The 13,180-nt window shown below is 37.2% G+C and overlaps 1 protein-coding gene across 1 annotated transcript in view; it reads left to right on the plus strand.

The window, feature by feature from the left end:
• CCDC73 (coiled-coil domain containing 73) overlaps positions 1-13,180 on the plus strand; it is a 57,568-nt gene that overhangs the window by 40,113 nt on the left and 4,275 nt on the right. Inside the window, exons 9-11 of the mRNA XM_014534952.1 lie at positions 3,388-3,516; positions 4,187-4,246; positions 11,931-12,041. Of these exons, the coding sequence (XP_014390438.1) occupies positions 3,388-3,516; positions 4,187-4,246; positions 11,931-12,041 (300 nt within the window). The remainder of the gene's footprint in view (positions 1-3,387; positions 3,517-4,186; positions 4,247-11,930; positions 12,042-13,180) is intronic.

Raw genomic sequence — 13,180 nt, forward strand, 5'->3', positions numbered from 1 at the left:
ACATAATAAACTATTATATTTCAAATGTATAGTTTAAGACTGACCTGTAGATGGAGACGAGGCTCATGTAAATCTAAGGAGAGATAGACGCCTTAGTGGATCTATGTAAAAGGATGAAAATTGTCTCTTTTTAGGCACAAGTGAAACTGTGTCTCATGAACATGCTTGTCCTTTTTCCCCAGAGGAGCCTGGGCCAGGGCTACCAGATTGTACTGTGTATCATGCCCTGGTGGCCTCAGTCGCTCTAGAAAGCATTACAGTTAGTGACCATGCTGCCAAAAAAGTGAGAGAATTGTATTAACTTTGAGAGTTCCAAATCCAAGTAGTTGAAAGGATGATAATTTAAAAATATATACATTTAACAGACAATTTTTAATATTTCAAACAATCTATTTATAAAAATTTTGTATTTTTAAAAGTAATCTTGATTTTTAACTTTAAGAAACATTCTTGTCTTTTTTTTATTTTCCTTTTCAGAAGCTAATTAAGTTTAGTAGCATTGGTTATATCACTTATTTAAAACTTTTTAAGAAACATTCTTGTCTTTTTTTTATTTTCCTCTTCAGAAGCTAATTAAGTTTTAGTAGCATTGGTTATATCACTTATTTAAAACTTTTAACCATTAATTGCCCCAGAGATAATTTTATTTTTATTTTATACTGTTTTGTGATTTTGTCCAGAGCATTTAAATTATTGGTTTGTGATAAGATGGGATTCTATCTTTGTGGAGCAAAGTTAAACAGATGAAACTTAGTTGTTAGATTAAAGTAGGTATTCCAGGTCTGAATGCTGGGTTCACTATTATGGCCATCATGAAGAATTCCCGATACTATCTGTGAGCAGAATTCATAACCTCTGCTGTTTGTCTGAGTAAACGTCAGAGCACTCAAGGAGATAGTGATATTTAACAGACTACCCCATACCAGAAAAGGAGGGGAAAAGGAGAAAAGGGCACAATATTTATGACTCTAGGAACTATAAGTTGTAATTTAATGAGATCAAAGCATGTGCTGTTTATTTGCTGCACTTACAGTTTTAAATAAAATGGTTAGAAAACAGACAATACTAAAAGTTCAGGATATTTAAAAGCTATAAAGGCTATAAAATCACAAGCATATTTTCAGTGGAAAATCATTTCATGGAGGTCTCTTAATTTATTATGCTCTTAAGATTAAGTAATTAATATATAAGAGAAGAAGACATAAGCAGTTAGTTTTTACTTTTGACAGTCATATACTAGGTTTTCACCCCACCTCCCCCTTCCCACATCTCTGTTGTTTCATAACAATGATTGTAACAGGAATTGATGCACTTTAGAGAATCTCCTATGAAATTTGGCTGATAAAATAGCTCCATGTATTTAGTTGTTGAAAAATGTAGCCTTTTAAAAATTGAAGTATATTAGTCAAGTTTCTCAATTGTAAGATGATTTTGTCAGGAAAGGAATTTGGATGTTGGTCATCTTAGACTCAGAAACAAGGGAAGCTATGCCGTATCCAAGACCACAGCATAAAACCAACTTCCACTACTGAATACTGTGCCCTGCAGTTTGTATATCACTGTTGACCATAGTGGGAGCTGCTACCTGCTGCAATGGTATCAATGTTTTCCATGGAAGCTTGAAGTTCCTAGCACGTACCTGCTGTCTACCAGCAAATGGATTTGCAACACTTCTTGTTCTTTGTTATACTAGTTCCCAATCCAGTATTCAAGACAGGTGCATCTGACCAGCAGAGCCTGGTCTCATGCTTATAAAGCTGACATTTCTGACTTCTCTGGTGGGCTCTTATATTGTAGAGCTCCTAAAATCCAAAGGGAGTTCAGATCCTGTGTAGTCAAAACTGTGAAAATCAACCCTCGCTGGTTTGGCTCAATGCATAGGGCGTCAGCTGGTGGACTGAAGAGTCCCAGGTTTGATTCCAGTCAAGGGCACGTACTTTGGTTCAGGTTCTCCGGCCCTGGTTGGGGTTTGTGCAGGAGGCAACCAATCAATGTTTCTCTCTGTCTCTCCCTTCCACTCTCTCTAAAACATCAATGGAAAAATATCCTCGGGTGAGGATTAACTAAAAATTAAAAACACTTAAAAGAATGTGAAAATCAGATCTTTGAGTATTTAACATAGGCAGCATACAGAGGACAGCAGTAGGGTAAGTACACAAGTAAGTACACAGGTATAGTAAGAGAGAGGAAGGTTTCAGGATTTTATGTATTTGGATGGTATCTGTTAATCTCAGTGGACATGTAACTTCACAAATTAAGGCTTCTTTTATATTCTCTTCAATTCTATCCTGTACTATGAGGCCAGAATTATTTTTCTAAAATGCAAATCTTTTTATGTTGTTCTATTTAAAATCCTTCAATGGTTAATACTTCATTGCCTGTAGGATAAAATTAAAACTCTAGTTTGGCCTGCAAATCCCTTTCATTCAATATTTGGGTTCTGCCAAATTTCTAGCCACTGTTACCAATATTCTACTCTTCCCCCTTAGCTATAACATATGAGTTCTAGCCATATCATATTAATTTTGTTTCCCTGAAAAATCTTCCATGTTTCTGTACATTTTTGCATGTAGAATATTTTTGCTTGGAATATCTAATCCTTTTTTGTCTTTGCAAATTTATCTTTTTTTAAAAATACATTTTATTGATTTTTTACAGAGAGGAAGGGAGAGAGATAGAGAGTTAGAAACATCGATGAGAGAGAAACATCGATCAGCCGCCTCCTGCACATCTCCTACTGGGGATGTGCCTGCAACCCAGGTACATGCCCTTGACCGGAATCGAACCCGGGACCCTTCAGTCCGCAGGCCGACGCTCTATCCACTGAGCCAAACCGGTTTCGGCTGCAAATTTATCTTTTAAAGACTTAATTCAACTACTACTTTTCTATGAAATGCCTTCTTGATGCCCTCAGCCAACTGTGTTCTTCATGCTTCTCTGCATTCCGAAATATAGCACTCATCACATTATATTGTAATTATTTCTTACACAAATTTTTTCTTATTAGATGCTAATGAACTTGGGAATTTAATCATCTCTTTATATCAGAAGATTTTTGTTGGATAAGTAATGAAAGAAAATATTCTACTTATGGTTCGTTAGTGCATTTAGTTACCATGCTCCTTTAAGAGCAAAGATCATGCTTTCTTCCCCTGTGTCATTGTGTTTGCATATTCCATAGTCACTAATAATGTTCTCACCTTGGCTAATTACCTTGCAATAGAACTAGGGGAAATACACCTTGTTGGACCTGGGAGTAGTATCATCTTGATATATGAAATATTGTAAATTATACTGATAGGTTTAAAATTGGCTTTTAAACTGTCAGAAAAGTACCTTGCTTTGATGAAATATGCATACTGAATTTTTTGTTTCATGTTTCTTAAGGAACTAAAAAAAGTAACCTCAGACTTGATAAAGTCCAAAGTCACATGGCAACATAAGATGGGAGAAGAAAACATTAATTTAACAATTAAAGAACAAAAAATTCAGGAACTTCAAGAAAGACTCAACATGGTATTTAATTGATATATTCATGATTATACCAAAATGTTCCTTCTCTGTAAAGTTAATATACATAGAGAAAACAGTAGTATGAATCTTTTTAATTATTAGATTTTTGCCATTATCAGCAAGGCTTTAAGACAATAAAATTTGGTCATAGTAATTTTCTTTGCACTTTAACATGGTGTCAGATTATCTTAGGGCAGTGGTCGGCAAACTCATTAGTCAACAGAACTCATTAGTCAACAGAGCCAAATATCAACAGTACAACGATTGAAATTTCTTTTGAGAGCCAAATTTTTTAAACTTAAACTATATAGGTAGGTTCATTGTTATTAACTTAATTAGGGTACTCCTAAGGCTTAGGAAGAGCCACACTCAAGGGGCCAAAGAGCCGCATGTGGCTCGCGAGCCGCAGTTTGCCAACCACTTTCTTAGAGTATAGTGGTGTCTTCTGAAAAGTTTTTGGAGATGAGAAATTCTGTTAATTGAACATGGACATGTATAAGTCTATGCCAGCCTATATTGGTTATATAATACCATCTTTAGTTCACTAGAGTCACTGCTTCAACAGCAGACAGATGTTGGCACTCATGACCCACCGAAATTTGTTGAGCACTGAATTGAATGTAGAATTTGCTGAATTTTCTATCATAACATAAAATTGTTCAAATTTTTTAAGGAATTGGAATTAAATAAGAAGATTACAGAAGAGATTACTCATATTCAAGAAGAAAAACAGGCAAGCAATCATAAGATATTTTGGAAGTCAGTAAATATTTTTAAAACCAGATACAATGTGGGAAATAAATAACAGATGAAATCATGCCTAAGTCAGTTCCTAGCACATAGTGAGAGCCCTCAGTTAGTGAGTATTAAATGGAGACATATGCACATTTTGAGCCAGGTCTCTTACATACTCCCATTAAATAATAAATTGGGTCCTGGATGGTTTGTGCAGTGGTTAGAGCATCAGCCCAAGGACCAAAAGACATATACCTCGGTTTCAGGTTCTTCCCTGCCTTGGCCTTGGTCACATTGGATGTTTTCCTCTCTCTCTCCCTCCCTATTTCCCCACCTCCCTCCCTCCTACTCTTTAAAAGTCAATGGGAAAAATTATCCTCGGGTAAGGATTAAAATAAATAAATAAATAAGGAGATATGGGGAGATGTTCGTCAAAGGTTACAAACTTCTAGTTATAAGATGAGCAACTTCTGGGGATTTAATGTACAGCATGACTTTAGTTAACATACTGTATTATATACTTGAAACTTGCTAGGAGAGTAGATCATACATGTTCTCACCACACACACACACAAAATGGTAATTATGTGAGCTGAAAGAGATGTTAACCTTATTGTGGTAATAATTTCACTATACTGGTATCATATCATTACCTTGGACACCTTAAGCTTATACATTGTTTATGTCAATTATATCTCAGTAAAATTGGAGAAAATATTACATTTAAATATTTTTAAATAAATAAAGAATAAAAATAAATCAGTTTTTCCTTGATATTTTAGACCATGATACTCTGGCAGATAATTATTGAAATGTATGTATGCTTAGAACATATGTTTATGGGATAGTATACTCATTTAAATATGTATTTATAATAATCTTCTATTTTTTTAAAAAATGGTATATGAAAGAAAACTCCTGTTTTGTTTTGTTTTTCTATCTTTTGCTTTTCCTCCATTTGATTCTGAATGCATTCCATGGCATCCTAGGCCATTGGTAATATGACATTTTAGTAGGGATATGTTTACTAGTTTGGGGGCAAGCCAACAAAAGTTTTAGTCTTGAATTCTTCACATTTTGCATTAGTGTCTCAGAATCCATGGTCCATTTCAAAGAACTTTAATTATTTTGAGGAACTCTTGGAAATGGTACTTTGTAAAAAATCATGTAATATAAATTCATTCAGATATTAAATTAGTAAAATGTGTCATTAGCTTTTTTCAGTATATTCTTTATCATGGTGTTAAAATTAAACTATGAGAGGGGGTTAGAGAGAAACCAAAGGACTTGTATGCATGCATATTAGCATAACCAATGGACACAGACACTGGGGCGGTGGGGGCTTGCCCGGGGTGGGAATGGCTGGAGTGGGTGTCTACTGCATGACTAGCAACATGCCAGGGGAGGAAAGGTCAGGGAGGATCCAAACTGCATGACCAGCAATAGGCTAGGGAAGGAAAAGTCACCCAGGGGTTGAGGTCCCACCTTACAATTATCTGTTGCTAGGCATCCAGGACTTTTCATTCTAGTGATCTTCTGTACCCAACTTACTGTTCCTACTCTGCTCATGTCTACCTAACTACCTACTACAGACAGGCAAGGTCAGAGGAAAAGAATAAGCAGCTAACCACCACCCCTCTCCAGACCTCTCTCCTGGAAGGCTTATCTCCAGTGGGGAGGTCTCTATGTGGGGCATGGGTCAAATGAATCACACCTGGGAAGGAGAATGTCTTCTCTCTCCAGGCAGGAGTTCAGGCAGGCTTGGGAGTGCAGGGGAAGGGCCATGAGTCACTAATGATCAAGAAAGCCAAGGAATGGGAGAGGACAGAGCAGACTCCTCTGCTGTGTCAGTGTTCACAGCCTCCCTCTTGACCCATGTTCAAGGATACCCAAGGCCTTTCTGAGTCAGGATAGCTAGGAAATTCCTTGACAAGTGGAATGGGGAAACTGGGACAGGTAGCTGAACAAACTGGCTGAGCAATTTACAGCCAGATATAGAAGGTCACCAGAGCAGAAAGCTCTGGGTGCCTAACAGACAAAACTAACACCATACCTCACCCCCAGGGTGGTCTTTCCTCCCCTGGCATATTGATGATCATGCAGCTTAGACACCCTGACCTTTTCTCTCTAGAGATAACATCTAGGCCTCAGTTGTATTTCAGCTCAAGGCCTAGAAAAGCAGAAAAACCTGGAAAAGCTGATGAATATCCTATTGAGATCCTTCCATGAGAGACCTCCCCTAAATTCCCAGCCTTTAAAACCCTCAAGTCAGAAAGACCCAGTGCACTCTCTCCCTCCCAGCAGCATGCCCCCCTGCCTTTCCCTTCCATCTCTTCTTCCCCCACAGGCATGCATCTCCTAAACTCTAAGGAATCCCAAGAAATTTGCAACCAAGGGAGCAATGGGCAGTGCCAGCTTGCCCTGGGCTAACCTCCTGAACCTATTTCCAAGGCCCCCTTTTCTCTAACTTCTCAGTGACCTGACAACAATCCCACATAGTTTATCTCCTGTTGCTTCTTCTATCCTAAGCCCTTCCTTGTTTCACTGTCCCCAGCTTTAATACACATACTGTCAAAATCACCTGGACTCATATTGTGAACTCTTTCCTGCACAAAGGAAGAACCCACACACTACAGGCCCGTCCAAGGCAGACACACTCCAGCCAGTCCCTTTCTGGTAACATTTCCTAGGCCCAGGGTCTCTCAGCCTTGACACTATTAACACTTGGAGCTGGATGGGATGTGATTCTACTCTATGAACTGAAAGCCACACCTTTCATACCCTTGTAAACCTTTCAGTGTAGTAGAAAAGTTCTCTGCCAATTAGCAGTATATGTAAGAAAGTGATTGAGGAGGGGAAGAAGTTATGGTCACTGATGTTTGGGAGTGAGGGTTCAATAAGCAGGTTTGTTTGTTTTTTTGTTTGTTTGTTTTTTTTGCATTCCTAGTGGAGGAGCACCCATTTCCCCTCACAAAGCTAAGTGAAGGAGTCTATAGGAAAATCACTTGTAAAGATTGTGGTACAAAAAGGGGAAGGGCAGACTGCCCTCTTGTTTCTTAGATGGATAGAAACCTTAATGTTCACTCTGGTGTTGCCAGTAGAGTGAGATAAGTTGATGTGGAAGGATTGACATGTTTCTTGAGGTTTGGAAGTGTGCCAAGAACTTACAGACTAACGCTCAGTTATGGTCTAGAAATTTCAAGGAGGAAAGTCTTTGGAATAATCTGTGCCAAAGGGGCTTGAAGTGTATTATACTTGTTCCAATACTGAACGTATCTGGAAGGATGCAGAAGAGAGAACTTTGATGGTGCCTTGAATCCACAGGAAGGACCATGGAGGTTAGTGGAAGGGTAGGAACTGCCTTGTTTGCTACTGAGCCAAGTGATGGGATGTACAGCTTAGGAGGAGCTGGGGACCTGTTCCACTGGGGTGGCCAGTAGAAGGATTTATGCCCCTCTAAAGGGATTCTTGGGAATCCAGGGTGATGCTGAACATTTCCTAAGAAAACTACAATCACCTCCTGTGTAAAGACCACCATCAGCAGAGACCAGGGCCAACTTCATGGGTATGTAACCAATGCAGTTGCATATGGACCCAGTCTCAGAAGGGCCTTGTGCTTCAGGTTTAGTGTTCTCTGGTTACTGTCTTCAAATCTTAATGAATTTTTATCTTTGAATGTATGTTTTGTAAATTAAGTCTGATGATGGCACTGGGAGCTTGAGCCTCAGCTCCCAGTCTCCCACTGCCTCCCAGGACCACCTCCTGGCTGCTGGCTCTTCTACCCTTCTGCACCCTGGGCCCTGCCTGGCCTCATCTTCCCTGTTCCTGTCTCGAGACTTGCAACTAGTTCACATTGGTGGTGAGAGGCCCAGATGCAGGAGGGAGGGTCTGAGTGGAGTGCATGTGCCCTGCAGCATCCTGTATCCTGGGTTGGTAATATCTTGGCATTTAGCATGTTAGATAGGTGACTTGGCAGGAAGTGAGTCTCCAGTTCAGGTACAGAGGTGCATCTCTGCCTGGCAGTTGCAATCCCTTGAGGGTTACCCATCTGCCATGGGTTGGGCAAAGGGCCCATGAGACAGGAGATTGACTTCCCTCACCCACAGCCAGGACATAGTACATGGGTCCAGCCACTTGCAGTAGGTAGAATTCAGTAACTGGTAGCTTGTACTTATGCTGAGTCAAGTGGCAAGGCTTTAGGCATCTGTGAGGATCTGCATTTGTCCTGTGAGTATCCTTCTGCTCAGGGACTATGGCATTAAGTAGAAAATAAAAAGCCCCATGATAGGTTGCTGGGGATAGAGAGGAAGGGAGGAGGGAAGGACCATGAAGAAAGAAAAAACTTTTGTAATATCTTTAATAGCACTTTTTCCCCTGCCCTTTTTTTTTTTTTTAATTTTTGCACCGGGCCTCACAAATTATGCTGAGTCCATCACCTTTGAATGGAACCAAACCTAACCTTAGCAGTGCAAGATTTATCTCATCATTGATGTTTTTTGACTAGTCATGCAAAGAAAGTTTTGCCTTCCTTATTTCTCTTGCCTCTATAGGAATTAGACCTAGAAGAGGAAGAAGGAAGAGGTGTGCTTGAGTCAAACCTCTTCCTCCTCTTAACCTCTTCACCTACTCAAATAAAAGACAAGTAGAAATCATTTCTCTGAAAGTCCAGGTATAAGCAAGTATCCCTGATACCTTTTCCACCCACCCTACAGATGGATAATTTGGAACCATTTCTCTGATATGTTGAACCTCCTCCCAAGAAATATGTGATGTAGTTTATACACATTCTTTATGAGTAGCAGTTATCAGACTTGTCTTCTAATCCACTTAAAGGAGTTGAAACCTCAGTTTTTAGGATGAACAAAATATTAGAGATTAGCTAGTCTAATCATTTCATGATGAGCTAGAGATCCAGAAAGTATAAGCATGTAGTTCAAAGTCTCATAATTAGTGGCAAAACCAGGAGTAAATATTTGTCCTGACTCTATTCTAGCACTATTTCTACATAACATTGTTAGTATTTTTCCTAGACCTGTGAGAGCTGCCACTTTTGTTAGATCCATTCTATGAAAACCACAACTTTTAAATTGTTTTCCATGCATTCTAAATCCAATGTTTATGTATCATTGAATTCTACAGAGCCTAGAGTAGTTACAATTATATATATATATATAGAGAGAGAGAGAGAGAGAGAGAGAGAGAGAGAGAGAGAGAGAGAGTCATGTGTTTCTTTGAGTTCATGATAACTGTAACTATGGTTCCAGGATCTTTTAATGACACTACTAAAATCTTGGGTACTCCAAATGCCTCTCTCTTTAACTAGCACCATTATTACCTGTGCCTTTATAATATAGAGAGAAACTAGATTTCATATAGTAAAATTTCAAAGTATTGGCAAAAACAGGATAGAATTGTCAGCTTTTTATTTGAATAAGGACATTAAAAAATAACTAATACCATCTATCATCTTTTTCATTTTATGAAGGAGAACATTTTAACACTAAAAGTATAGTAAGAATATAATCTCAGGTAAAAGGAGAGTCTGTTACAAGAAAAGACATGATGCCCTCCAATTGACTTTTTTTGCCATGGCTAGTGAAATTTTACCATGCTTGTTTGCAATCAGTGCTTGTTTGCAGACTGGTGCTGGAGAACCACTGCTATATAGCATAAGAAAATATTAATGTAGAACTGTTGCTGAGGATTATGCTGCATAGGTATCTCAAGTGTTTTCTTGAACATTCTAAATCCACCTGTACTAAAAGGGATCATTACTCTTCATAATGGCCTACTGTGTTTCAGCACTGTGCGGTAATGCTGCCATCTGTCTTATATTTTTATTGTACAGTTTGGAGCATAGAGAAATAAATTCTCATGATGGAGAATATTTTATACTATGATTTAATTATAGTTTAGTCCAGATATAAGTATAGTTATACTGCCATAGGCATAGTGTTAATAAGAATAATTTACTTAGTTTGCTGCCATAATCATAGTATTAACCAGGATAATTTACTCAGTTTGGGATATATTAAAATATTAACAGGTGTTTTTATTTTGACTTTCCACAATATCCATTTTTTCAGCCAGGGTTTTTGATTGTTAATCCAGATGCAAACAATCCTATATAATAAAAGCGTAATAAGCAAATCGACCAAACGGCAGAACAACCAGTTGACAGGGGGCGGGGCCAACGAGCAGGTGGCGCCAGGCCAGCCAAAGCATATGCCAGTGGGCAGAGGGAGGGGATGGCGATGGGGGGGTGGGGCCAGCCGCTTGTGGCCACAGCCGTCCCCTGATCACCACCTGGTTGCCTCCCGCAGAGGGAGGCCAGACTGCGGTTTAGGCCCACAGGGAGCAGGCTCCCAGCCTGCGAGAGGGCTCAGGTCGGGCTGAGGGATCCCCGCCTCGCTGAGTGCACTAATTTTCGTGCACTGGGCCTCTAGTACCAAATAATCTCCTGATAGAGTATAACTTCCAATAGAACAGTAAATTTTCACTACCATAGCATAAGAGCATATAAGAGTATCTGTATCTGGCACATATTAGGAGCTCATTAAATGTTTAGTTCTTTATGGGCTAGAGGAGAATCTTTATGTTAAAATTGTAAAATTATGTTTCCATAATTTTGCCTGCAGATTGACATTTTAGATATAATTGAGAACTCTATATAGATGAAACACTGTGAAGCCTTTAAAATGAGATAGGTCTGTATATAATGATATGGAAAGTAAGCAAGACATATTAATTTTTTCAAAACAGATGCAGAATAATACGGTATGTATAGTACTATATTCTTTATGCTTATATGACAATTTCTGGAAGGGTACACAAGAAACTGCCTGAGTGGTTACCTCTGAGGAGGGAATTGGAAAACCTTACCTTTTCTTTGTGTGGCTGGAAATGTTTACCCTGAATGTACATAGATAGCTTTAATAATGATCAACAAATGAACTTAAAAATTCCAGATATAGTAGACATATAGGTAGAGTTCTTACTACTTGTCTTTTTACAGAGGTTCATTTGGATTATCAGCAGACATTAGAGAAACCTAATAATATTGGTGACACTGATACCAATAGCTTTAAAACCCGTGTCTTAGAAAACAGTAGTGGTTTTAGTCTTTAAAGGTTTTCTTTGGGGGCGGGGAGAGAGGGTAGTGTGATGGTGTTTATATTATGTTATTTTATAAAGTAATTGATTAATAGAGTAAATATTAAAACTCTACTTAAAATGTGTTAATTTGAAATTAAAAATTAACATTGTATTTAAGGGCTCTCTAGCCAGTTAATTCCTAAAATAAACAGATGTGGAAAAATGTTCTGTGGTAAAATTTTTTAGTAGTGTTATATGCTGGATTATGCTGCATTTCATATTTTTCAATGCTGTAGTTTATATTACTTTTTCAGTACATTAAAACTTATGTGGTGAAACTGAATAATGGCAATGTTTTTATGTCCTTTTATAGTCATTTCTTTTTCATAACCTCCCCCTCTTTTCCTGTTAACTAAACTATAAGCACCTTTCTGTTAATTTATGAAAATTATTGTTGAGATAGCACATTATCACTGATCTGTATGGCACTTGCAGCATGTTAGAAGCAAAGGTCTAAGTAACATAAAACACATCAAAATTCATTAATGTAGTATTGATTATTTTTTGGATAATTAATTTTATTGCAGACCCTTGAAAGAGATAATGAGCTGCAAAGGGAGAAGTTAAAAGAAAATGAAGAAAAGTTCCTTAATCTTCAAAATGAGCATGAGAAAGCATTAAGAACTGGGGGAAAGCATGTAGGTTTATTATATATTTAAATATTTTGAATAGTTGTAGACATTTAAAATAACTGTTAAATGCAAAAGAAATATTGCAAAAATAATGTAGGAATAGTCAGACACATTTTCTTCTTGCACTTATATTTCTAAGAAGTGAATGCTTTTTAAAAAGCTAGATTTAATAAAATTTCCTGTATTGCTTTTATGCATGAAAAACCACACGTGTGTGTGTGTGTGTGTGTAAATTGAATGACTTTCCATATGTAACAAAGAAAAATTAATTTACCTTTTCATAAAATCATTAATAGTATTGTAGTAAATTATTAAAATAAGGAATTATATAAGGTATTATTGTTGGCTGATCTATTTAGCTTTCCTCAGCAGTTTTGTTGAGATGTATTAAAGCCATGTTTAGAACATGTAGATAATAGTTGAGTTCTATAGTGTTAACATTTTATCATAAGACTTGATGTTATAAACATGGCTATTTTCTTAAACCACGTGTTTGCTAATAAACATTAATATTAGTGAAATAGATAATAAAAGTGTAAATTAGTAATATAAAGGTTCACTTTAAAAATTGGTGAACCCTAAAATTGATTTTTCTATTTTAATATCTATTTCATTGCCTTTCAATTCTTTTACAAGAATAACACAATAGAAAGTTACTATTTATGAGTTTATGAAATCTGTATTTTGGGAAAGATTATATTTTAGACTATTATGCCAATTATACTATGTTATTCTAATACTATACTAATCTAGTTTTACTAATATACTTTACATTTAAATACCAACTTGATAAAATTCACTAAAGATGACTTTGTTTAATATAAATTGTTATATATGTAACTCTTGATTTTTCAGTTTCTCACATATAGTGGGTTCCCCTTTCAATTTGATGCTGGTTTCTTTTGCTGTGTAGAAGCTTATTTTGATGTAGTCCCATTTGTTTTTTTTCCTTTGCCCTAGATGTATCCGTAAACATACTGCTATGAGAGATGTCTGAGATTTTGCTACCTATGGTTTCTTCCAGGAATTTTATGGTTTCATGACTTAATTTAAGTATTTTATCCATTTTGTGTTTATTCTTGTGTATGGTATAAGTTGGTGGTCTAGTTTCATTTTTTTGCATGTATGTGCCTAATTTTCCCAAA

This window comes from Myotis brandtii, unplaced genomic scaffold (assembly GCF_000412655.1).
Source record: "Myotis brandtii unplaced genomic scaffold, ASM41265v1 scaffold1341, whole genome shotgun sequence".
Classification (NCBI taxonomy): Eukaryota; Metazoa; Chordata; class Mammalia; order Chiroptera; family Vespertilionidae; genus Myotis; species Myotis brandtii.